The sequence below is a fragment of the Natator depressus genome, chromosome 3 (genome assembly GCF_965152275.1).
Source record: "Natator depressus isolate rNatDep1 chromosome 3, rNatDep2.hap1, whole genome shotgun sequence".
NCBI lineage: Eukaryota > Metazoa > Chordata > Testudines > Cheloniidae > Natator > Natator depressus.
Window position 1 is genome coordinate 10,220,084 of NC_134236.1, and position 27,385 is coordinate 10,247,468.

The window sequence follows — 27,385 nt, forward strand, 5'->3', positions numbered from 1 at the left end:
TAGTGACAGGAGAAACCTCCCATCACTGTAGTGAGTGTCTGCACTGAAGCGCTAGAGCAGCACAGCTGCAGCCGCACCACTGTAGCGGTTTAAGTGTAGACACAGCCTTAGTGTGTGTTCTTAAGATGGGTTAGCTAACCTTCAGTAGCTGACTCCAGTTAAAATAGCAATGAAGACATGGCAATTTAGGTTAGCAGCTTGAATTAAAGCTTGGGGTTGAATTCAAGTTGCTAACCCAAGTTAAAATTGGCGTTGCTATGTTTTCACTGCTATTTTTAACTTGGATTAGCAAACCTGAGTTAAGAACCCACCTTTGTTTTGCAGTATAGACAAATGACTGGATAACCACTGGAACACTGTGTACCGTTCAGGGCACCTTGGTAATAGAAAGACAGACAAACTGAATGGAATTCAGAGAAGGATATTCCCTACATTATATATAATTTCATTTTCCCTCAGGACTAAGCTAAATGATCTGGGAGCTGGCTTCCATCTCTTAATTGTTTGCAATTCCATTCAGTTATTAGATTTCTACACTGGCTCTTACACTCTGCTTATAGCGGGCTAAGTTGGGAGCCAGGTTTTTTTTAAATTTAAAATAATCCTTATTGGAGAAATTAATACTAATCAGCCATAAAAATCAGACTCATGGGAGTGATACACTGCCAGTGGCAGCAGGAGAGCCGCGTTGGGGGGCATCACTTCAGCCTGATCCCACCCTCGCAGCTAGGGTCAGCTGGAGGGGGCATGAGTCCCTGTGAATCCTCCTTCCCCTACCCACCCACCTCTCCACCGGTGGCAGCAGCAATGCAGAGCGGTTGCGAGGATGTACACACTTGTGGACTTCAGAAGAAAAATGTGCATTCGTTCATTAAATCATTTTTTAAGAATGCAGCCATAGCCGCTTCTACAGTTGTGAGAAGCAAACCAGTGAAAGGGACTGAGTACATATAGCAGTGCAGGACTGGAGGTGGGAGGTTCTGCTTCAGTGCCCTTCCCTCTCTACCCTGGGATTCCATCAACAAGGGCAAAACCCTTTTTAAAGGGACCCATGCACCCTGTATCAGCATCATGGTATGGCAGCGTAGCTCTAGCCTGGCCCATCTCTCTCCCCGCAGGTCACAGAACTCCAGCTTGGGGTGTGAGTGCCTGGAAAGGACCCCCCTTTACCCACACCAACACCAGTAGTAGTCAGGACTGGGAACTGCCATACCACTGCAGCTTCTGTGTACCTTTGGCCCAGCACAGAGAGAGACATAAACACCGAGTTCATTAGGGATGCAGGGTTGTTGGGGCAGGCAGCCCCACTCCTATAAAGGTTTGGGATTCTCGTCGGGGCCCCATTCCCCCACTGGTTTCAGTATGCTGTCAGCTCTCTCCCACCACTGCCATGCTTGGGATTCCAGGTGGGCTCCAATGAGCTTCAGAGAGTTTGCCATTGCTTCTCCCCTCACACCCTTGTGTAGGACCACAGGAAGGGGAGAATGCCCCATAATTTTTTCCCCACTCTCATGCTGCCCTCTAACCTCCAGCCGCCATCTCCAAGATCTTCTGATGGCTGAAAGAAGGGCCCCTGCTTCCTGCAGACTTTAGAAGAGCTATTATGAGGGAACTTGAGGGGAGAAAGATTAAGGGGTCGTATGGCCATTTCCCATGGATCTGCTGAGGCCTGCCAGGAAGGGGGAGTGCCCAGCAAGCCTCAGGATATTGTCCACCATTATGCAAAGTTTAGGAGGAAAAAAGTTCTTTTGACAAGCCTCCCTAGTGATTACACATGAGATCTTCCTTGGCAAAGAACAAGGCTGGGGCCTTATTTCTTTAAATGAAAGAGCTCAGGTCTCTAACAGTAATTAGACGTGCTGCACTCTGCTTGTCAGGTCTGGTGATCCATGGCAACATTCCAGATTCAAAAGTTAACAGCTTCTGAAATCAAACTTCAATCAACGTTGATGCTGCGGGGCACTAGATTTCAGTTAGGGAAGTTCAAGAAACTGGGTTTTAGCTCTCTCCTTCCTTCAAAAAAGTTAAGACTATTTGAACTCTTCACACTTCTGACATTAGGGAATCATATAACTCATTAACCCTTTTCTGCATCCCTGAATATTTTTAGAAAAATTGTACATCTGGCCCAGCTCTAACCTGCGAGTTTTGAGGCCAATGCGTAGAACCCTGCAAATCTGGATATCCGCTTTATATCCACGGACCATGTTTGCGGATCAGATGTGCATACAAATTTTGTATCCACACAGGGCTCTACCAGTGGGACTTTCCTGGTGGATTTGGGGGTTGGGTAAAATTGGGCATATAACGGAATCTCAGTTGCAGCCTTAATTATGGAGCAACTGTCGTCATTCCATAAGGCATGTTTATTGAAGATAAGAGAGTAGAAAAGGGAGCTGGGGATGGGAAAGTAATCAAAAGGTATGTTGGGCGAGATTTGAAGTAAGAGAGTGAGGTATTCTCTGAAAACTATGCAAAGTTATTCTTTACCAGAAGCAAACAAACAATGAACCTGAAGTTAATGGGAGCTTTGCCATTGAGTTCAATGAGTGAGAGGGATTCCACCCATTGGGCCGGCTTGCCCTCACTTATATGATTTACACTGGTGTAAATGAGACCAGAATCAGGCCTATTGTCTTCTGTTAAGTGCCATACCTGAGATGCTGTACATGTCCCATAGTGAGCTTTTGCACTAAACTGTTTGCTTTCACATTTCACCTTATTTTTAGTCTGCTGGAAACCATGTCTCACTACACAGATGAACCCAGATTTACTATAGAGCAGATAGACCTGCTTCAGCGCCTGAGACGTACTGGAATGACCAGACACGAAATCCTCCACGCCTTGGAAACCTTGGACCGTCTCGATCAAGAGCATAGTGACAAGTTTGGAAGAAGGTCTAGCTATGGAGGTGGTTCCTACGGCAACAGTACCAACAATATCCCAGCATCTTCCTCTACAGCCACAGCTTCTACGCAGACCCAGCATTCTGGGATGTCCCCATCGCCTAGCAACAGTTACGACACCTCCCCACAGCCTTGCACTACTAATCAGAACGGGAGGGAGAGTAACGAGAGGTTGTCGGCTTTCAATGGGAAGATGTCGCCCACACGCTATCCACTTGCAAACAGCTTGGCTCAAAGATCGTACAGTTTTGAAGCTTCTGAAGAGGACTTGGACGTAGATGACAAAGTGGAAGAATTGATGAGGTTAGTAAAACTTGTAGATGGTTCAGTAAATCAGCCTGACGAACCCTTTAAGAAGAGAACTGCATCTTGGGTGGAGCGGGGTGGGAGGGTTACTTTAGTGGTTATATGTATTCTCAGTAGTGTGAGGGGTGCCTTAGATAATTATCCCCATGTTTGTCCCCCGTTGGCCACCCTCCCCTTTGAAGCCCTGTGCACATTTTGTCCTGGGCTATGTCACAGATCCCTTTTCAGTCTTAGTTTTTTCCAAAGCCTGGATTGAGTTCCTTATCTCAGTGCACTGTTTCCATCCTCACCACATTCAAATCCCTTGGAAACAGCCCTCTTCTCCCATGAGATTCTCCACCACGGGCTCATGTCAGTCCAATGCCTTCTCTTTCCCAACGTTGTATGGGAGAAGAGGGAAACGGCTCTGTTAATGCCTTCTTCACGGACTTAATATATCATGTCTTATCTGCCTTTTGGATAATAAGCTCCTTGTGGCAGGACTGCCTCTGTTTGTGTGTTATGTAGGGCCAAGAATGACAGCACTGAAATAAAAACAATTATGAAAAGGCAGGTCTCATCTATGGAGAACTTATAGTCAATATCAGTGGTCATCTTTTTTCCTGTTGAGGGGCTTCTTCCTTGTTAGGCAGGATACCCCTTCCATTTAGCAATATGGGAAAGGTTAGGGTGCTTGTTGCTCCAAAATTAAGAATCCATGATCTTAATAGTGTACAAGATGAGAGATGGAAGATTAGCTCAAGCAAGAGGCAGAATGAGTGGTGAAATGTAGCATGTCTTTTAAATTCAGTTGTGGGGTTGTTTTTTTTTTTGTATTTTATGATTTATTTGTTGTAGTTGCTGCTGTTTTGGAGTGTTATGTTTTCTCATGTATACTTGGCAAATATTGGACTGGGGCTTGTAGACCCCTGGAGGACATGCATTTTAAGGAGGGACTGAATGAAGGTGTGGTGGCTGGGTCAAGGAGACTCAGAAATGAGTGGGGAGAACCACAAAGGTGGTGAGTCATGCTGCTTGGGCTCAGCATAGTGGGGAATCTGAAAGAGTTGAGGGTAGCAGTAGGCAGGCGCTCCTTTCGCTGAAATCTACCTGTTGTCGGATTGGGAGTTCATGAGCATGATGCCCCAGATAGTGTTTGGTGCTTGTTCCTGTTGAAATGTCCCATGTTTTCTTGTGTGGAGGGTGCGGGTTGGGCGTAGAAGAGATGACGAACCTGCAGTATTTGTGTTTCACTCACACTTTCCAAGCTCGAGGCTGGTCACATTACAATTTTGATCACCGAACCCTGCTCAGAAAAAGTCAAAGAAAGTATGTGCTACCCAGGAATAAACCCGACCTGATTTTAAAAGCCCAACAAAACGGATTCTGAATTTCACAGGTGCAGGCGTTTGTTTACTGCAGTTTAAGCTTGCATATTACAGCCCCTGAGAAACCAGTAAATTTTTTTCCTTTTAGCATAATTATTCAGTCCTTTCTGAACCATCTCTCCACATTTTTTAAAAATAATCCTTCCAGAAAAACTAGGGATATAACGATGACGGGTATTCCTTAATTCAGTGCACCCACGCACCAGGCTTTTGGGGGCAAGGGAGGTTGTTGGGGTGGAGGTTGCGAAATCTCTTTTCCTTCCTTCAGCCCCGTTGTTTGAAATGTTTGAGAGGGCTTGTCGATATCCTCATTTGTGGAGCTAACCATGCAGACCCTGCTATCTTTTATTTTTTGTGCTTCATTTTATGACTGAGTTTTAATGCTGGTGTGAGAGATTTATTCATCCCTGTGTAATGAAACTTTGTACATTCCATATGGCAGCCCTACACCTAGTATGAATTATATAGGCTATGAGTCATCCATCCGCCTGCTGGGATGATTTGATCAAACATGACACTCATTAAAAGAAGTGTCCACTGGTGAGCTATTTTGACTGTTTCCCCCCCCACCCCCGGGCAGAAGACCCCACCCCTTAAGCAAAGGAAATAAAACCATTTTACATCTTCAGAGTGCCCTTTGGTCTGTCTGTCTCTCTCGTTTTTTGTTTTGTTTTGGTAGGAGGGACAGCAGCGTGATAAAGGAGGAAATCAAAGCCTTTCTTGCCAATCGGAGGATTTCTCAAGCAGTTGTTGCACAGGTAACAGGTAAGAGCTTGAAGAGCCCTTTATTCATTTTGAGTCCTGTGTCTAGCCTCTTGTGTGTGCTGGTGCAGATGTTGGATTATTGCTCGGCTTTCTGCATTGCAGTGCAGATCTGTCAGCTTAGTCATGATAATGTATGCCTTTGATTTAAGACCCATTGTCCTGCACATCATAGAACTTCCCCAGTGAATCACTTTTTTTGTGTGTGTGTGTGGCTTTTGCTAGCAAATTTTATTTTACAGCATTGCAATAAGCGCAGAGTTCCTATCTTAAAACTAAAACAGTTTTCTTTAATTCTGAAGTTACACTATTATGTGTGGCAAATGTATATACACAAATATATATCTGGGAATGTATCCATAGCTGGCATCAATACACTTAGCATACTGATTGTGAGAGTTTGTCCACTTGTCCTTGAGTCGCAAATAATAGTAAAAGGCAGATGTGAGGGGCGAGGGAATGGCCATATTAACTGTAACCTTGTTTCAAAGGGGAAAGAACCGTATTTCTTCCTCTTTCCCTCTTTTTCTCCATTGGCATTAGGGATGAGTGAGCAGACTCCAGTAAAGCTATTTAGACCTTCACACACCACGCTGTTTGCAAAGCACTTTACAAATGTGGATTAATTCTTTGCAGAGAGGTTTAAGTGGCTTGGCCAAGGCCATCCAGAGAGTTTGGTAGCAGAATCAGGAGTACAGCTGGAGACAAAACAACTTACTCTTCCTGACCTTTATTTATTTATTTTTAGACCCACGCCTGAATAGAAGTCTTGAAATAGATAATTAAGAAAGAAAATGTGACTATAAGTGCCAAACTCTTGTGAGAGGAGAAGTTCTAGAGAATTGCCTTGTAGGAAATGATCCTGCACTGATGGGAAGATGGCCTGGATGGTGTTCTAGCTCTTTTCCATCTCTCCCCACATGTGAAGAGAGAGTGAACAAATGCTTGGGAAGTGTGCAACCTCTTCCAGTGTACCCACTCTCGGTTTACAAAGGCAGATGCTGTGAGGAAAGGAAAAGAAACAAGACGCATTCCTTGGATCTTTCCAAAATTAGGGTTATTTCTGGCCCTCTTGTTATAAATCCCAATTTGACCAAAAAAGACTATCTCATGGATGAACCCCTCCCCTAAAGCTTTGCCTGCAGGTGTTGCCAGTCGGTTAGGCCTTTAAAGAAAATGCTGATGTGGACAGTGCAGCTCTATTGAAGGACATTGCTTCAGGATTCCAGGTGTAAACTTTTAACTCCCCCTGTCTCTCCTAAAAAAGGCATTCTTCAATTGGGTTGTTAGGGACGAGCACATGAGTGAGTGACCGTTGGCTGCATGGTAGCTAAAGTCGTGTATATGTCAATTTCAAATCACAGATCTTGAACTAGATCTTCAGCTCATGTAAATCAGCATAGCTGGTGTAAATTGATTTGCACTAGCTGAGGATATGACTCTTTATCTCCTCCTGCTTGCCAGCCAGAGGCCCCCTTTTTTTTCTTCCCCATCTCTTCACATAATTTTACCATTCTTGATGCGAGAGCCTTCTCTGCTCAATCTTCTGCCATTTGGGACTACTTTCTTGTCTCCCTCCATCCCATTTAAAATCTCCTCTGAAAACCTCTTTTTCCCTTGCCTAATCTTACCTCCACTGCAGCAATTTGTAAGACCCCCTATAGGTCTAGAACCCAGGTCTGTCGAGCTGCCATGCTGCTGACATCTCCATGATGCTACTCAGCAGCAGCTGTAACCCGCTTCTGTTCTATGGCCCAACATCCTGCTGTGGACACAGACTATGGGAAGCCCCGTCTCAAGGGGTCTGACAAGCAGCAGCCTCATGGTTCCTCACTGGCTCCCCACTCTATACAGACCCAAGGGGCATTCCAGGAAGTGTCCAGACGACAGTGTGGATCTTCTGTAGTTGCCATGATCATTTCTGCTCCCTGCTCTGACCTTGACTTGCCTTAGACTTTGCCTCCTCACCTGGACCCTGAAACTTCACTTGGACTCTGACCTTTGGTTTTGACCCTGCCATGGAACCTGACTGCAAATTCCTCCACTTCTTCCAGCCTCAGATTTGCTCTGACCCTTGGTCTCAGCTGTCCTTGTTGGGATCCTGTTTAATTTTTGTGAAGTGTTTTGGGATAGAGTTCGTACAAAAGGCACCATACAAAAAAAAATACACTCTTTACTATGCATATGCAGTAGCAAGCTATGACTTTTTCCTTTTTATTTCTCCATTGCTGGTGAGGGGGATGGTGGGAAAAGGAGGGGAGAGAAAAAATATCTAATTGTAGCTGAATGTTGAATTCTGTTGCTGAGGTAGTACAATGTAGGCCTTTCAGTCTGAACCATATTCCCCCTACTTAGTTTTGTTTTTTGTTTTGTCTTGTTTTTTAATGACCATAAATTTATGAAGTGATCAAATAATAAAACTGACATGGAGTAGTAAATGAGGAAGGCACACAGTGAAGTCTTCTGTAGTGTCAGAAGAGAACAGTGTGAAAAATGGCAAAGGAAATTATGAAATGGTGACCAGAAAATAAAGAAACGATTGATAAGGAGAAAAACCCAGCAGAACATTTACTAGCGCTCGTACTAAATACAGAAGCTGCTTTTTATAGCAACTTTCTTTAATGGTTTCTGTAATAAGATAAACAAGAAGCTCTTGGGTTGGGAGCTGTATAAATAATCTTCTACTGATAAGAAAAATGACAGTATAAACAGGAGCTAATAATAGTTCCTGCTGAATTTCCCATCTTGTTGTTTGAAACTCCTTTAACATAGTTGCAGCTTTACTCCCTTCAAGGGTAGGTTTTCAACATTGCATGCAGTGAGTGAGATGCCAAATCCCCCTTAACAATAACGGAGAGTGGCATGTCTTAATCTGTTCTGATAAAAACTGAAAATTTGCCCCTGAACCAAGTGGTTATAGGTACTAGGGCAGCATTTCTCAAACTGGGGGTCCCGACCCGAAAAGGGGTCACAAGACTATTGTAGGGGGGTTGTGAGAGCAGCGGCGGCTGGCCGGGCACCCAGCTCTGAAGGCAGCACTGCCGCCATTAGCAGTGCAGAAGTCAGGATGGCATGGTATGGGAGGGTTGTCACAGCCTGAAGTATTTTCAAAGGGGGTCCCAGCAAAAAAAAGTTTGAGATCCCTTGCAGTAGAGCAAAGAGTGTTTTTCTGCTCTTACTAAAGGAAGCTGCCAAGTAATTTAGGACCCTGATGTAGGGTTTGAATTTGAGGGGTTTTGGGGGTGGGGCAGAGTTTAAGTGTAGGTTTATGAAACCTAATACCTGCATTATTTATATATTTAATGGGGGCCATAAAAGTATCTGAGCACCTCACAGATTATTAATGTATTTGGGCTCACAACACCCCTGAGGCAGGGTAGTGCTAGTATCCTCATTGTATAGATGGGGAACTGTGGGACAGAGAGGCTAAGTAACTTATCCAATGTCACATAGGAAATCTGTGGCAGAGCAGGGACTTGAACCCAGGCCTCCTGGATCCTAGGCTAGTGGCCTAGCCATCCTTTCTCTTAGAACATCAGTTCATATGTTTCAAAAATACATAACAACAGGGTTTTTTCTAACATGTTTGTCAACAATCATTCTGTTCATTCTACTTGTATGGCTCATCCCTGTCCCACCCTTTCTCTGTCTTGACTATTTAGACAATAAGCTCTTGAGAACAGAACCATCTCCTATGGTATGTACAGAACCTAGCACAAATAATAATCATCCATGCAGTGTTGGAAAGCCAAACACAGCAACACGGAATAGCGCACAAAGCAAAACCCAGTATGAAGAAAATGAAACTGACTAGAGTAGTTCCATTGTCACACTGAATGGAATTCAAAAAGTTATCGACCAGCATAAATGGTGAGAAACAGTTTTTTAAAATATTTGGTGTTGGTGGTGACACAGGTGAGGATTTATTTTAACATGATTTTGATCTTTGCACCTTTCCTCCAAACAAACCTTGCTAACGTACAAAGTTGATCGATGTTCTTTGCGGGCACATATTGTACAAATCCAGGATTCGTTCTTATAAACACGAGAATGAAGGCATAAAATCAGTCAGTTCTCCTCCAAAACCAGTGCTTAATTTGTGCCTGGGCTTGCCAGAGCTGAGCCCCGGCACCTCTGGGCTTGGCAGTTCATAGCCCCGGCACCTCTGGGCTTGCTATCAGTTATGAAAGTAAAAAAATTGCTTGAGTCTCGGCACCTAATTGCTTGAGCCCCAGCAACTCTTTCATTACAAATTAAGCACTGTCCAAATCCCATACTTTCCAGGTGCTTCTATATACTTTTTTGCAAGAGAGATTAAAAAAAATAAAGATTGCAGCCACAGAGGATGAACGCACCCATCTGTGAGAGGAAGGGGAAAAACAGTGATTAGGGGCTTGTGTGAGCAGCAGTCTCCAGGGTTGTGAGCAGGTATGCGCTGAACACACTGGAGTAGCGAGCCTCTCTGCCTGCCTTCTCCTGGTGTTGGCTTTTACTGCCTCTTTGGTATGTGGGAGGTAAATTTTCTTCCAAATCATCTGCTTGGGGGATGTGGCCCAAGGAGCAGTGCAGTCTGAGGAAATATCTCTGGGTTATCATCATCTGTGAACCGGAACCTGCAATGGGGAGTGTGTCTGAGAAAAGACCTGGCAGAAAGAAAGGGCAGAGGCAAAATGGGAGCATGGAGAGAAGCAGGAAGAGGGACAGAATTGCAGGCATTTGACAAATATTCATTAAAATGTCAAACTTATCAGAATTTGCCATGGTTCTTTTGTGACTGCCTCTCCCCCCTGCATTTTCTATGACAAAGGTGGGTGCCCTCATCGTGATGTACAGTATTCCTGGCTTGTTGGCCCAGAGACCAACGGACCTCGATCTTCCTCGTGATCCGTGAGTCAGTCTGAGAGATTTTTTTTCCAGACAGCCGGATATTAGATGCTCCAGATAATTACCTTCGTGAATTTGCTTTTGGCAGCGTTTTTTCCTGCCAGTGTAATTTCCTGAAATAGCAGGATTAGAAGCTATGTAACTGGATGGTACTGGTGTTGGATTGAGAAGCATCCCTTTCCCAGTGCTCTGGTGAATCCACTATATAAAACCAAATTTTTAGAAAGTAGAAACTGTATCACAATCAAATAATCTTTTTTGTTGTTTTTGTTTTTGCTACAAGGACATCATTAAAAATAAATAACAGAAGGATGGAGTTGTGGTTTAGGCCCTACATTGGGACTCAAAAGATCTAGGTTCGGTTCCTGGCTCTGTCACTCACTTTGTGTGTGATGTTGGGAAAGTCACACTCTCCCTGCCTCAGTTTCCCAACTGTAAAATGAGTATAATAATACATGTCTATATAGGCTGCAAGGTCTTTGAGGCAGAAGTCATCTCTTGCTTTGTGTACTATGTACAGTGTTGGGGCCTCTAGACTGGATCATGATATAAATAATAAAAAATTGTGTATTTCACAGAGGAAATAATTCCCAGTAGCCTTAGTTAGCATTTCATAAATACAAAGTATTATTTAATTTGCATAAGCATCCAAACTGTGCTAGCATTTTTCTAACAGTGGAAACTACAATATTTGCCCCAGAGAGGATCCGATCTGAACTGGCAAAGATAGATGAAGAGTTGGGGAGGAAAGTGATCACAAGAAGTTTGAAAGTGATGCGGTAGAGAAAGGGGAACCAATGGAGAACTCTAAAAAGTTGACTGATCAAAACAGTGAGCGAGGAAGATGACCTCAGCAGCTGCATTTTGTATGGGCTGGAGGTGGGAGGGTTGGGGGTGATGTGGGTGTTGGAGAAACCACAGAGACCGAGATATGAGGCCTGAACAAGAATTTTAGCTGTGTGGACAGAGAGAAAAGGGTCTGATTCTCAACAGGAGTGATTACCTGGAGTTAGTGTATTGATATAGATGAGATGCAGCCCACAACATTCTGAAGTGCAGGTCATGGGATGCAGTAGTCATTACAGAGCATGTCATGTTGGAACCTGCAGTAGTGTGCATAGAATTTGTAGAAGAGCACTGTTCTAATCTGTGCATTTCAATGTCCTGTACAAAGGTCCGTTTTACAGAAAGGGATTGACTGCGGAGTGATGTACCAAAGACCACAGTGAGTCAGTAGCGAAGCTGGGAATAGAACCCCAACGTCCTGGCTCTCACTCCTTTGCTTCAACCACTGGACGAAGTTACCATTAACGTTTGCAGGCAGCACGAGTGTATTAGGTAGCTGCAATCTGTACTATTTTATACAAAACAAGTGTAGCAAGTTGCCAGTGCAGCCTCTCTGGCAAAGCGTGGATGCCCCAATATATTATTATGAAAATATGTTCTGCATCCATAACTTTAGTATTTGATACTTTGCTTTTATATCCTACTTTGTTACCAAAGAACTGTACGCACAATATTTTTATTACGTAATTAAAGGTAGACCACGGTACTTAGAAACCAGGTAATAAACTAATGCTACCCTCACCCATCAACAGACAAAACTCATCCAGCTGAGAAACCACAACTGAGAGGCCAAACACTTAAGGCATGTAGTTCTGTGCTCAAAAAGTGTCCTGATGTGGACTGTGATGGAACACCAAAGGACACAGGTTTCAGAACCAGGTCCCTTTACTGAGCACATGTTCCAGTTGACATGATTTCAACCCCGGGGATGACTAAGTGGGAGGGCCTCAGCTGTTTGCACCATCTTTGATAGATAGGGCAGAGGCAGTCCCTGAAATAGGTTGGTTGGGGATCTACAATAAAAGCATACAGTCCTGCCTGCAGCAAGCCAGTCAGAATATACTCATAGAGCCTTCAAGTTCTCTCCCGCATCCTTGCACGAGGATTTCTGTTGAACACAAAAGTTCCTGTTTAAAAAAAACGAAACCCACCCTTTTCCTGCAGGACAAATGACATTTTAGTAGCTCCAGAATTATATATAATGCAGGCTAGTTAGGAACATAACTATGATTTTTGAAAACCTAGTTGGAGTTAACCCATATGAATTAGACTCCCCTGAGATTTTGAATCATTCTGAAATGTTATTAGCATCTTTGTTTAACTCAAAAATACATGTTAGGAAAAAATCCCTTATTAGAGAAAATGTAAAACTCCTGGAGCCTATTTCTCATAAGTTAAATATGATCATGAGATCACGAGATGGGAGAGGTAGGTGTTTTTACCTCATGAAAAGCAACTTCGTGTTGTGTATTATAATTCTAAACAGGTGTTGGCACAGGTGGTGTTTAGCAATATATTGTTACTGTGAGCACCTCCTAGAACTTTAATTCCCAAGAGAGTTTGTATGCTGTTAACACTTTCTAGTGGCTGAACAGCCTTGTTGGGAATGCACCCTTGGCAGTTCCTTTGCCCCATCTGTTAGCCTTCTGCTTCAGCCATTTGAACACTGAATTATATAAGTTGTTGGAATAGCTTGTGGTGATCACAAATGAGTGTGCGATTTGCATCCAAGTGGGTTTTTAGACCTGTCTCTTTCCTTGTGAAACTGCTTAGTTTTGGAGTGGTAGCCGTGTTAGTCTGTATCAGCAAAAAAAATGTGAAGTACTTGTGCCACCTTAGAGATTAACAAATTTATTTGGGCATAAGCTTTTGTGGGCTAAAACCCACTTCATCGGATGCATGCCATGGAAAATACAGTAGGAAGATCTATATACACAGAGAACATGAAACAATGGGTGTTGCCACACCAACTGTAATGAGACCAATTAATTAAGGTGGGCTATTATCAGCAGGAGAAAAAAAACCTTTTGTAGTGATAATCAGGATTGCCCATTTCAAACAGCTGACAAGAAGATGTGAGTAATGGGGGGGGGCGTAATTAGCATAGGGAAATAGTTTTTACTTTGTGTAATGACCCATCCACTCTGTCTTTATTCAAGCCTAATTTAATGATGTACAGTTTGCAAATTAATTCAAATTCTGCAGTTTCTCGTTAGTCTGTTTTTGAAGTTTTTTATTGGAGAATTGTGACTTTTAGGTCTGAAATTGAGTGACCAGGGTGGTTGACGTGTTCTCCGACTGGTTTTTGAATGTTATAATTCTTGATGTCTGATTTGTGTCCGTTTATTCTTTTGCGTAGAGATTGTCCGGTTTGGCCAATTTACAGGGCAGAGGGGCATTGTTGGCACATGATGGCATATATCACATTGGTAGATGTGCAGGTGAACGAGCCTCTTATGGTGTGGCTGATGTGATTAGGTCCTATGATGGTGTCCCTTGAATAGATGTGCAGACAGAGTTGGCAATGGGCTTTGTTGCAAGGATAGGTCCTGGGTTAGTGTTTTTGTTGTGTGGTGTGTGGTTGCTGGTGAGTATTTGCTTCAGGTTGGGGAGCTGTCTGTAAGCGAGGATTGGCCTGTCTCCCAAGATCTGTGAGAGTGAGGGATTGTCCTTCAGGATAGGTTGTAGATCCTTGATGATGCGCTGGAGAGGTTTAAGTTGGGGGCTGAAGGTGACGGCTAGTGGTGTTCTGTTACTTTCTTTGTCTCTGTCGGAGGGACTGGAGCAAATGCGGTTGTATCATAGAGCTTGGCTGTAGACAATGGATCGTGTGGTGTGGTCTGGATGAAAGCTGGAGGCATGTAGGTAAGTATAGCGGTTAGTAGGTTTCCGGTATAGGGTGGTGATTTTGTGGCCATCGCTTATTAGCACTGTAGTGTCCAGGAAGTGGATCTCTTGTGTGGACTGGTCCCGGCTGAGGTTGATGGTGGGATGGAAATTGTTGAAATCATGGTGGAATTCCTCAAGGGCTTCTTTTCCATGGGTCCAGATGATGAAGATGTCATCAATGTAGCATAAGTAAACAACATTGTCTACAGCCAAGCTCTAAGATACACCCACATTTGCTCCAATCCCTCCGACAGAGACACACCTACCAGATCTCTACTGAGCATTCTTAACACTACAATACCCACCTGCTGAAGTGAAGAAACAGATTGACAGAGCCAGAAGAATACCCAGAGGTCACCTACTCCAGGACAGGCCCAACAAAGAAAGTAACAGAACGCCACTAGCCATCACCTTCAGCCCCCAACTTAAACTTCTCCAGCGCATCATCAAGTATCTACAACCTATCCTGAAGGACAATCCTCACTCTCACAGATCTTGGGAGACAGGCCAGTCCTCGCTTACAGACAGCTCCCCAACCTAAAGCAAATACTCACCAGCAACCACACACCACACAACAAAAACACTAACCCAGGAACCTATCCTTGCAACAAAGCCCGTTGCCAACTCTGTCCACACATCTATTCAAGGGACACCATCACAGGACCTAATCACATCAGCCACACCATAAGAGGCTTGTTCACCTGCACATCTACCAATGTGATATATGCCATCATGTGCCAGCAATGCCCCTCTGCCATGTACATGGGCCAAACCGGACAATCTATACGCAAAAGAATAAATGGACACAAATCAGACATCAAGAATTATAACATTCAAAAACCAGTCGGAGAACACTTCAGCCGCCCTGGTCACTCAATTTCAGACCTAAAAGTCACAATTCTCCAACAAAAAAACTTCAAAAACAGACTCCAACGAGAAATTGCAGAATTTGAATTAATTTGCAAACTGGACGCCATTAAATTAGGCTTGAATAAAGACTGGGAGTGGATGGGTCATTACACAAAGTAAAAATTATTTCCCTATGCTAATTCCCCCCCCACCACTGTTACTTACTCCTTCTTGTCAACTGTTTGAAATGGGCCATCCTGATTATCACTACGAAAGGGTTTTTTTTTCTCCTGCTGATAATAGCCCACCTTAATTAATTGGTCTCATTACAGTTGATATGGCAACACCCATTGTTTCATGTTCTCTGTGTATGTAGATCTTCCTACTGTATTTTCCACTGCATGCATCCGATGAAGTGGGTTTTTGCCCACAAAAGCTTCTGCCCAAATAAATTTGTTAGTCTCTAAGGTGCCACAAGTCCTCCTCGTTTTTTTTGGTTAGTTTTGGTTTGTGTCCTAATTAATTTGTCCTTCAATGTTATGGATGGAATGCCGATGTTGATCCTGCATTCCGCTTCACTCTGAAAAAATATATTCAGCTTCTGGGAAATTTCCTCCTCTTACTATTTTTATGAAAGTCTGATTTAAATTTCTCTTGGAGAGATGGAACTTTTCACCTCTAGGTCACAGGGTCTAATCCAGCCCAGGTACATAGTGTTTGGAAGCGGTTTATCATCTGACAGCTGGGTTTGGTTTTGTTTCTGGCCTGTGAGATATGACTTGGTAGGTGAATGACTTCATTTTCTGTTGGACTAATATCTGTATATCACAGACTGCTGTTCTGCTTTCACCTTATTGTCGAGCGCTGCATGCACCGCAAGCATTTAATCATCATAATCACTTTAATAAACGTCTTCGTCTGTAGATCTCGAAGCACTTTACAATGATGGGTAAGTACCAATATTCCCATTTTATGGAGGGGAAACTGAGGCACAACGATACTATGATTTCCTCAAAGTCATGTTGTGAGAGTCCGTGGCCAAGCTAGGAATAGAACCCAGACCTGCCCACTTCAAAGTCTGGTGAACTTTCTACTAACTGCTGGACTACGTGCCTGCTGTGGGTGTGGAGTCTGAGTCAGGTCAAAAATAATAAAGGACAAAAGTTGAGGCACACTGGTGGGACACTGCGGGGGAAGCTTGAACCGTTTAGCTTTTCTATGTATAAAATATTAGCTTTCCATTTCTGGGCCTCTTAAGCCAGTACCTTTCACTAGCACTGAATCCATTCAAAATTTAAATAGAACAAAAGTTCTCTCTCTCTCTCTCTCTCTTTCTCTCTCCTTCTTTCTTGTAGGTATCAGCCAGAGTCGGATCTCTCACTGGCTGTTGCAGCAGGGGTCAGACCTGAGTGAACAAAAGAAAAGGGCATTTTACAGATGGTACCAGCTTGAGAAGACAAACCCTGGTAAACAAAACAAGCTAAGGTTTTACTTCTGAAATAAATCCTGGGTCATGTTTGTGAGTGGCACTGATTGTTCACTTCTCCTTGCTGCACTGAAGCATCTTCCAAGAGGTGGTATCCCGTAACTGAGTTACTTTTTAGAAAGTGGGAGGAATGGGGGTAAGCCTACTTGGGAATAGAACTGCTTTTAAGCGTAAACTCTTGGTTGCAGCAAGTGACCCAAAGCACTGCCTCTCTAGCTGTTCAGCTCTGGCCTGTCTCTTGGTTGCTTGGCTCATTTTCACACCCTCTGAAAGTGTGGGAATATGTAGTCTCTGTTGGAGGTGTAATCAGATGGCTTTAAATTTACACCCAGCCTCTCAATATAAATAAAAGATGAGCCCTGTTGGATCAAGAGAAGGGAACTTTAAACATGCCATAGCATTGAAAATAGCTGTGTCATATAAACTAACAGGAGGTTTAAGGACCTGATCCTGAGCCCCTTAAAACCAAGGGCAGTCTTTCAGTAGGGTGTCATGGGTTTTGGATCATGCCCTGACCCTGTGGTTGGGATATGATGGTGTCAAGATTTGTCTTGCAAAGCCTGCTTGTTTCTCTTCTGAAAAATCAAAATTGTGGGTATAGAAAATCACAGAAATAAGGGATGGCAGTGTTACTTGTGAAGTTATCATCTAGTCTGTCCCCTGACAGGATTCTTCCTTGTAGTTTCTTGCTTAACCCAGGCTTCCATTACTCCCTTTTGACAAATCCCACAGTCCCTGACCACCCCCTTGATACTATTCAGCCTCAGTTTTCCTTTGTTTAATCTGAGGCCTGCTTATACCCACCCTGTGCCATCTGTCTTCCCTTTGAAATGTAATTGATTTAAAGGGAGTCAAAACTCAATCTGTCTATTGTGAGCTTTGCTCCAAAAGTGTGAGTTCTGTTAAGTAAAACTCCAGTAAAAACAGATTTTGAAAACAAGTGCTGTGTGTGTAAACTGCACATAAAGAGGCTTCATACATCAGTTGGTCCAGGAATACTTTAATTTAAGGTCAGCTAAGTTCAGACATACAGTTCTGAGTTTTGTCCTTTCTCTCAAGCATCTGGAAATGCTGTTCAGAGAGTGAGTGCGCCCAGGGGAGGGAGGTGTTGACAGGTTGCTGTGATCAGTGAGGAACACCAATTTTACAATCCCTGTTGATGTTGCAATTGGCACTGTGTAAGGATCTGTAAGGTTATTGGAAACAAGTTTTAGCATCAGCTGCCTTCAGATTCCACCCTATGGAATAGTTCCCAGAAATTCCCCTTTGACAGAAGACATGGCCCAAAAACTGACAGGAAAAGAGGACTGGAGCTTTTGGGAAGAGCTGGAAAACAGAATACTGCCTCTCCTGAAGATTGAAACTGCTGCTTAGATTTGTTTTCCAATAACCTTATAGATCCTTCTGCTACAGTATTTCCTGGGGTTGTTTGTGAGAGAGCGTTCTGGGCCACGGTAAGAGAGTCCTTGTTAAACTCAGCAGTGACACCTCCCTCCCCCATATCTTCCTGTGTGTCTTTTCACTCCTCAGAACTGATTTCTGATGAGAGTTTACCAATTTAAATCAAAATGAACTGATGTTAAACTCTGAAGTTCTACTTCATTGTCTGACTGGCTGGGGACTTGTCTGTTGTTTTTTTTTCTTTTGTATTGGCATGGGAGAGAGTTTCTTGAACAGCCGCTTACTGGGGTTTTTTAATTTTGTTTTTTCATAAGGGACCTTACACAGCCTTTTCAAGTACTGTAAAGACAAAGTGACACTTACCTATGCCAAGGGATTGCACTGATGCCTCTAAATTCCCTTTCGGACCATTAGAACACTCAATTTACTAAGAGAGACTTGGAAAACCCTTTTTGTTTTTCCATAGCTGTTCGAATTTTCTACTCGGGGGGATTTTTTTTTTTAGGACAATCCGCTGCTTTGAACTGTTGCCATGCAACCAATTGTATTGCAGTCCAGACTGGCCAGTCAGTGGATAATTAATATATATTTGTTGAGTGCTAATGGTGAATACATCATACAGACAGAGATATGGTTCCTGCCCGAAGAAACTTATGTTGTGCTTGGTGCTGTACGACCATTCACTAAAACACAGCCCTTTTTCCAAAGAACTCAGAAAATTAAATTATCGGCATGTGCCTTTTCTGTTTTCTAACTTTCTACAGAGAGGCATGCTTCGTTTTCTCTGTTTTTCTTCTTGTTGTCTCCCCTACAATGCCAGCAGCTTGAAAGGCAACTGTATCCCTTTCCCTTCTGTGACTCGTTTACTCCAAGCTGTGGTGTCACATTGGGAATTGGGAGTTCTTTGGTGACAATGGGGCATGGGAGCTACTTTCTCTTTCTCAGTTTAATTCTTATTTAGGTAAATGTATACCTACAGACCTGTCCCTTTTTGGCATCTCTCAGGCTGAATTCAGCTGAGTAACACTGAAAAAGACACTCCCTTCCTGTAGAGCAGGAACAGTTTTGACGGGCCAGGAAGGTAGATAAAATCAACCTGGGACCTCGAGAGGAAGGATGGTTTTATGGTTAAGACACTGCACTCACGAGATGTGGGTTCAGTCCCTGGCTCTCGCACACTTGCTGTGTGACCTTGGGCAAGTCACTTAAACTCTCTGTGCCTCCATTCCCATCTGTAAAGTGGGGATAATACTTCCTTTATCTGTCTTGTCTATTTAGACTGTAAGCTTTTCGGGGAAGGGACGGTCTCTTTCTATGTGTGTGTACGGCACCAACATGATGATAGTCTCTGGATGCTACTGTAAGGCAGAGACAGAAAAGAAATATAAATACTGCAAAAAATGACTTCTTTTTTTCTTCTTTTCTATTATATAGCAGTGCTACATAGGTGGGTTATGCTTTAAATCACTCGCATACAGTCCTGTATCTGCTAATCTAGCAATTTTGTGTTTTGAAGCCTTAGACCAACAAGATTTTGTAATGTTCTCTGCTATTAATACAGAAGCGGGCTCAGCTCTTCCAAAGCTTTTGTTGGCTCCCAGCTTTGTCTGGCCTTTGGTATATATTCTTCGCTGTTTAGCTTTTCTCCATGGATAGTCTCTACATCTTTCTAGTGTCTTTGCTTGTTACTCTTGTTCAGACAGCCTCAGATAAACTAGCTTGTTATGAAAGAAAACTAGTTATGGGAAATATTTTAACTCTGATGCAATAATAGGGCTATATTGTTCCTACTAGATATAATAATCTTGCTCCCAACTTGATGATCAATGGTTTTCTGGAGGAGAGGACACTGGAATTAATGATAATGCTGCAAAACTGATAGGTCATTTTATGTGTTCGCACTTGTGTTTTTCTTTATGGAAGCAGTTGCAGATGGGGATGAAGGCAGATTTTGTGTAAAGAAATACTCAGTGCAAAATATTACGATCAGTTGATATTGGAATGTCTTACATTTAATCTAATTAACAGTGATACTTTTTTATTGAGATGGGGCATTTTTGGGGCAGGGACTATGTCATGTTTTGTGGAGGGCTGAGCACCTGTTTGGCACTTCATAAATATGTTTATAATGATTCATGATCTGGAGGATGGCATGGACTGCACCCTCTGCAAGTTTGCAGACGACACTAAACTGGGAGGAGTGGTAGATACGCTGGAGGGTAGGGATAGGATACAGAGGGACCTAGACAAATTAGAGGATTGGGCCAAAAGAAATCTGATGAAGTTCAACAAGGACAAGTGCAGAGTCCTGCACTTAGGATGGAAGAATCCCATGCACCGCTACAGACTAGGGACCGAGTGGCTAGGCAGCAGTTCTGCAGAAAAGGACTTAGGGGTTACAGTGGACGAGAAGCTGGATATGAGGCAACAGTGTGCCCTTGTTGCCAAGAAAGCTAACGGCATTTTGGGCTGTTATAAGTAGGAGCACTGCCAGCAGATCGAGGGACGTGATCATTCCCCTCTATTCGGCATTGGTGAGGCCTCATCTGGAGTACTGTGTCCAGTTTTGGGCCCCACACTACAAGAAGGATGTGGAAAAACTGGAAAGAGTCCAGCGGAGGGCAACAAAAATGATTAGGGGGCTGGAGCTCATGACTTATGAGGAGAGGCTGAGGGAACTGGCGATATTTAGTCTGCTGAAGAGAAGAATGAGGGGAGATTTGATAGCTGCTTTCAACTACCTGAAACTGGGGTTCCAAAGAGGATGGCTCTAGACTGTTCTCAGTGGTAGCAGATGACAGAACAAGGATTAATGGTCTCAAGTTGCAGTGGGGGAGGTCTAGGTTGGATATTAGGAAAAACTTTTTCACTAGGAGGGTGGTGAAGCACTGGATTGGGTTACCTAGGGAGGTGGTGGAATCTCCTTCCTTAGAGGTTTTTAAAGTCAGGCTTGACAAAGCCCTGGCTGGGATGATTTAGTTGGGGATTGGCCCTGCTTTGAGCAGGGGATTGGACTAGATGACCTCCTGAGCTCCCTTCCAACCATGATATTCTATGTTTTGGAACCAAATTTAAGCATTACTGCATCAGTGAAGTCTTGCATTGTTCTAACAAATCTTCCCATACCCATGTTTTGAAATAAAAAAATTAATTAAGGTTGGCCTTATTAGTGTGGTTGGGAGCAGGGGGCAGTGTGAGATGTTCATTGCTTAGTAACCTTGGCACCTTCTCTCTGGGCTGTGACAGAGTGGGCAGGCTGTAGAAATGATGTATTAAGACTACAATATGTGGTCTGATTGCCCACATTTAAGCTGTTTTTTTTTTTCTGCCAATCAATTAATAGGAAGGCAGAAATAGTCATCTTGGCCAAGGCTGTGTGTGCTGCCAGGTTGAAGAGAGAGGCAGCTGTCAGCAACATGTAGCATCTTCCATCATTTTAATGCCATGGGAGCCCTTGTCTGGCTCTAAAAGAAAAGCTTATGAAAAAGTAAGATGCTGGCTGTCCCAAGAGCTTTTGTATTAGGGTTGCGATGGTATGATTCGTTCTTTTATAGTGCATCAAGCGTGCTAAGCGTTTCACAGAGAACAGATCTCCTGTGCTGAAGAGCTTGTATCTAAACGATGGGCTTGTCTGTAAAATTGCAAAAAGTCTTTCACTGTCTAGGTTGCAGTTTCAAATCCAGCCCAGCTCAGTAATGGCCAAAAGTTATCACATGATAAGAAGTCAGTGACCTGTGAAATGAGATGGGTTCAGGGCAGGTCCCAATGAACCCGTGTCCACACTGGAAAAACCATCATGCTTGGCACTTTTTAAAAAATGTTGTTGTTTCTTTAGCGTAGCACTGGGGTTGAACTGAGCATTCTCCAAACACTCAAAGACAGCTGCTGGATCACTGTGTCCAGTTCTGGTGTCCAGACTTCAAGAGAGTTTTGAAACACGCAGGAGAGTTCAAAGGAGGGCCACAAAAGCGATCATAAAGCTTGTTTTCCAGCTCCTCGACGTGAGGCTTAAGGAGCTTAACGTATTCAGCTTGTCAAAGGAAAGGTGGAGAGGTGATATGATGTGATCACTGTGTCTAGGTTCTTACACATGGGAAAGGCATCTGATAGAAGGGGCTTTTCAACCTTGTTGACAAAGGCAAAACAAGAGCTAGTGGCTGGAAGTTGAAGGTAGAAAATTTCAGCCTTGAAATGAGATGCAGTTTCCTAGCAGTGATGCTAATTGAACATTGGGACAGCTTTGCAGTGAAGGTGGTGGACTCACCAGCACGTAATCTTTAAAACAAGATTGGATATCTTTCCAAGGGTGCGTCTGCACTGCAGCTGGGGTGGGTCATTCCCAGTCCGGGTAGACATACACGCACTAGCTCTGCTCAAGTAGCAGCATGGCCATGGCAGCAGCTCCCGTTAGCTGCCTGAATATGTACCTGGGGTCTCAGATGGGGTTGTGCTTGGGTGGCTAGCCCATGCTGCTGCAGCCACATTGCCACATTTAGCTTTCAAGCTAGCTTGTGTACATCTACCTGAGCTGGGTATTACACCTCTGAGCTGCAGTGTATACGTAGCCTAAAAGATATGCTTTAATCCGGCTTCTTGGGGAAATTCTACCACCTGTGAGGGTGGGGAAGCGCTGGGCTGGATGGTTTTGTTGGTCCCTTCTGGCCTTGGAGTGTGTGAATCTGCAGATCCCCCTATTCATCCCCTTCCTTCATGGAGAGAACAGGAAACTCAGCATTGTCCTCAACACGCTCAGAACACTTGCGCCTCTCAATTAAGACAATAGCTATCATCAGATCTCGCACTGCAAGGCTTCAGCTAGTTGTCAGGAAGGAATGTTATTCCCAGGTGCACAATTGTCCAGATGTATTCTTGGTGTATGGGGGCGGGGATGGGTGTTCGCTTTCCTCTGAAGCATCCGAGGTTAGCCCTAGCTAGAGACAGGACGAGAGAGAGTGAATCAGCACCCTTAGGTAGTACAGAGAGCCCTCTTTCCTAGCTACCTGGCTGGCATGTCTTGCTCACATGCTCTGGGTCAAACTGATCACCAAATTTGGGCTCAGGAAGGATATTTTCCCCAGGTCAGATTGTCAGGGACCTTAAGGGCATTTTGCCTTTCTCTGCAGCATAGGGCATAGATCGCCTGTTAGGATCATCTGGGCATATCTCACCTAATCAATTCCTTACTGTTGCTGGAACCCCAGACCTTGGTGACACATTGGTCTCTCCTGTTCTCTGCCAGTGGCATGGAATAGTTTAGTCTCTTGAGGACTGAAATTCTTTAACTGAAGTCAATGGCCTCAGCATAGGGGCAGCAGGGTGAAATTTACAGGAGGTCAGAACAGATGATCCGGTTGTCCTTTCTGGTTTTAAACTCTATGAAAAGCGGACATGGTCCCTGCCCCCAGGCGTTCACAGTGTAAGGACAGACACACAAGAAGATGCAGATTAGGGGAAAGGGAACAAAAAATAAACAGGTAACCTAGCTGGCAATTTCAGCACAAAGGCCAATCACTGAAAGGGCCATGGAGACTGAACTCCTCTCTGATATCTAGACGTGGTCCTTCCAGGGAACAATTTAGTCACATCCATTTCATTGCATGGACAAGGTCACATCTGGAATTGGATGACGGTAGGAGATGCTAGTCCTATATGCTCTATGAATAGGGCTTCCCCACATGTTATCCCACACAATTTCTCTCTCTTCACGTACAGAGTGCATCACCTTTTGATGTATATGCTATGGCATAATTCTCAGACTTTTATTTAATTGCTTCCTAACTTTGTGGATCTACTGAGCCAAAAACATAGCAGTATCCCTTCTTTTAAAAATCTGCTGTTTTTAGGGCCAGATCTTGTGATCTGTCATAGGCTTTTGTATACACCCATCATGGTACAGGTAAACTGGATCTGCATGCGGAGGTGCATTGGTATAATTGAAGAATCTGGCCCTTAGTATAGAACAAATGGCATGTTATGCCTTTTTTTAAAGAAACTATAGAAGCAGAGCTGGGTGGGTAGAAAATCAAGGTGATGCTTTGGGGCAGCAGGTTAAAAGAACAAGTGACCAAAGGGCTCAGAGGAGAAGCTCTCTCAGATTCTTTCACCAAAGATCATGCCAACAGTGTTTATGCTGAACAGCACTTCCCCTATCAGCAGCTAAGCTCCAAGCACCTGATGCTCCTATATGGTTTTCCTTGTGCTGGATCTCATGTGTATGTGTTGAGGTGGTGGCCTATATTCATCCCCAGTTCTGAAAACATTTCTCCAGCTTCTGCCAACTTCAGGATGCTGCTGTTACTGATGTTGCCCCATGGAAAAGAGAAATGCGTGAATTGATCCACCAAGGCTATCACTACCCCAAAAAAAAAAAAAGCATTTTATACTCAGTAAGTAAATGTATCAGCGCCTGATTTACATGGAAGCAGATTTACGCTCTTAAAAAAAATTATTCCATTTTTTTCTCCTTTACCTAAGAAAAATTTTAGACACACTAATGTAATATCATTACTCTGCAGCTGTTACCTTGATGCTAAGCATCACTGAAATGCTCTTTCATTTTCATCTGATTTCTGAGAGAGCACTGCTACCAAATTGCCTGCTTTTGAGCAGGTGGAGAGAGCCTCTGCTCTCACAGCTCCTGGTCAGGGGGAGGTTTGTTGGTAAGACACTGCAGGGGAAGCTAACATTTCCCAACTCTTGCTGACCCATTAATTCTGTGTTTGAAGGGCAGTGTCCATCAGATACTTTTCTGAAACATAAGAATGTACAAATTCGTGCACCAGCATTGGTAAAAGTTGGCCAAAAACCTACTTTGAAATGATGGTGCGACCAGCCGATGATGATACATTTAACTGGGTAAATATTTTGCATGGCAAAAAACTACAGTGTAGAGCATAGGCGCCGACTTCTACTGGCGCTGGTGGGTGCTTGACCCCCACTCTGCCCCCGGCCCCGCCCCCACTCCACCCCTGCTCGCCCCTCCCACCCCCATTCCAACCACTTCCCCAAAGCCCCCGCCCCAACTCCGCCCCTTCCCTGCCCCTATTCCGACTCCTTCCCTAAGTGGAGCACAGAATCTGGTCCAAGAGGTGAATATAGATGAACAGCTTGCTAATAGTGACCATAACATAATAAAATTTAATATCCCTTTTGTGGGGAAACACCAAAGCAGCCCACCATGGGAGCATTTAATTACAGAAAGGGGAACTACACAAAAATGAAGTTAGTTAAACAGAAATTAAAAGGTACTGTGCCAAAAGTGAAATCCTTGCAAGCTTCATGGAAACTTTTTAAAGACACCATACTAGAGACCCAAATTAAATATGTACCCCAAATTAAAAAACATAGTAAGAGAACCAAAAGAGTGCCACCGTGGCTAAACAGCAAAGTAAAAGAAGCAGAGGCAAAAAAGCATCCTTTACAAAGTGGAAGTTAAATCCTATTGAGGAAAATAGAAAGGAGCATAAACTCTGGCAAGTGAAGTATAAAAATATAATTAGGAAGGCACAAAAAGATTTTGAAGAACAGCTAGCCAAAGACTCAAAAAATAATAACATAATTTTTTTTAAGATACCTCAGAAGCAGGAAGCCTGCTAAATAACGAATGGGGCCACTGGATGGTCGAGATGCTAAAGGACCAGTCAAGGGGGATAAGGCTATTACATAGGGTGACCATATTTCCCTATGCTGAATATGGGGCACCAGGTAAAATTACTCGAATACAAGCGAGTTCAATGTCGATCAATCAGAACTATGCAGTACAAGCATTCAAATTAACATCAAGTTGACTGAGCCCCTGTTAAAAAGAAATACTGAGTAGTTGGATTCCTTTTATTTACCTTCTTATCTTTAAGGCTTTAGGGTCCACACGGGGAGGGGTGACAACCACACCCCTATCCCCCCCCCACACACACACACACACTCTCATACACCTCTCTCACATGAGGGGGTGACCGACCCTCCCTGCCTGGCGCTCTCAGCCCTCCATGTCTGGCTGGGCCCCCTGGACGGACCCCCCTCTCCTGGTACCTGGTGCCATGTCTTTCTGAGGCAACCTGGGGTTGGGGGGCGGTGCAAGGTCACATGCCATCCCTCCCCAGATTTCTGCCATGGTTCACTCCAGAATGTAGCCAGCAGCATTCATTTAATTTCTCCTACCATTGTGGAGAAACTAAATGAATTCTTTGCATCGGTTTTCATGACTGAGGACGTGAGGGAGATTCCCAAACCCGAGCCCTTCTTTTTAGGTGACAAATCGTCCCAGATTCAGGTGTCATTAGAGGAGGTTTTGGAACAAGTTGATAAATTAACCAGTAATAAGTCACCATGGCGAGATGGTATTCATCCAAGAGTTCTGAAGGAATTCAAATGTGAAATTGAAGAACTACTAACTATGGTATGTAACTTATCATTTAAATCAGCTTCTGTCCCACATGACTGGAGGATAGCTAATGTGATGCCAATTTTTGAAAAAGGCTCCAGAGGCGATCTCAGCAATTACAGGCTGGTAAGACTAACTTCAGCATAGTGTCAGAAGGCAGGATACTGGGCTAGATGGACCTTTGGTCTGACTCAGTCTGGCTGTTCTTATGTTCATGACCAAAGAGCACAAAGCAAAGCCGGAATGGGTCCCCGCTGAGCATAGCTCAGACATTCTATATGAAGCTGGCCATCTTGATGAGGGCAAATTGCCTCTTCCAAAGTGGGTATAACGAAGACTGCATGCTTGATTCTCCTCTGACTTAGACCAGTTTAACTCCATTGATTTCAACAAGGTAACTCCTGATTCATGCCTGTGTGAGGACACAATCTGGCCTTATGTGTCTTTAATGTGTTTGTTTTATCTTTGGCTTGAATGGCTTCACCAGTCAGTTGTTTGTTTATTAGCAGGACTGAGAAGAGAAGCAAGATTTTCAGTCCATTAGGAAACACAGTATTTATTCTTGTTTTTAGGGGCTACGTTAAGTATGAGACCTGCTCCAATCCCAGTAGAAGAGCCAGAATGGAGACAGACGCCTCCCCCAGTCACAGCTACCTCTGGGACCTTCAGACTACGGCGAGGCAGTCGGTTCACATGGAGAAAGGAGTGCCTGGCAGTTATGGAAAGGTATGTATCTCCTTGGGGTTGCCAAGGCCTTGACGTGCATTAAATGGAAGTAGATTGAGATACTATTTGTCCCTGCTCTGATGAGTAACAACTGCTTTATTGTGAGTGTGCTGCAGCAATGTGCAAGCCAATTAGCTACCTGGACCTGTTCTTTCATTCAGAGGACTAGGAGGAACTATTGCATCCCATTTCATGTAAAGCATTTACGTGCCATAGTCCTCTTGATCATGCTGAACGTTCTTCGTAGCCCTTGGGAAGCCTTGCCCTTGGTTCAGTTTGCGGATCCTTCCAGGTCTTTGTTGTTCAGCTCTTCCTTAGCTTTCCAGGGAGCTTTCATTCAAGCTAATTCAGGCTCTGTCTAGATGGGAGTCTGAATGATCTTTGCTTTGTATTGTGCAGCTCTTTCCATTTTGCAGATCCTACCTCAAACAGATAAAACTAATATTTTATGCTGGCATTTGTACAGCACCATGTCCATATACAGTGCTGTGTAAGAGAGCTTTGTCTGATAAGTAACAAGTTCCCTGCCCAGAAGACTATTACAGCCCTGGATGTTGGCAGGGAACAATACAGGGCAAGGTAG

At 43.8% G+C, this 27,385-nt stretch overlaps 1 protein-coding gene across 7 annotated transcripts in view; it reads left to right on the top strand.

Annotated features, from left to right (window-relative positions):
• Positions 1 to 27,385, top strand: part of HMBOX1 (homeobox containing 1) — a 144,256-nt gene that overhangs the window by 81,725 nt on the left and 35,146 nt on the right. For 6 of the 7 annotated variants that reach the window (XM_074947411.1, XM_074947414.1, XM_074947412.1 and 3 more), the window contains exons 3-6: positions 2,730 to 3,209; positions 5,259 to 5,344; positions 16,165 to 16,275; positions 26,649 to 26,802. In XM_074947411.1, coding sequence (XP_074803512.1) covers positions 2,730 to 3,209; positions 5,259 to 5,344; positions 16,165 to 16,275; positions 26,649 to 26,802 — 831 coding nt within the window. The remainder of the gene's footprint in view (positions 1 to 2,729; positions 3,210 to 5,258; positions 5,345 to 16,164; positions 16,276 to 26,648; positions 26,803 to 27,385) is intronic. The other variant, XM_074947417.1, reaches the window with a different exon arrangement.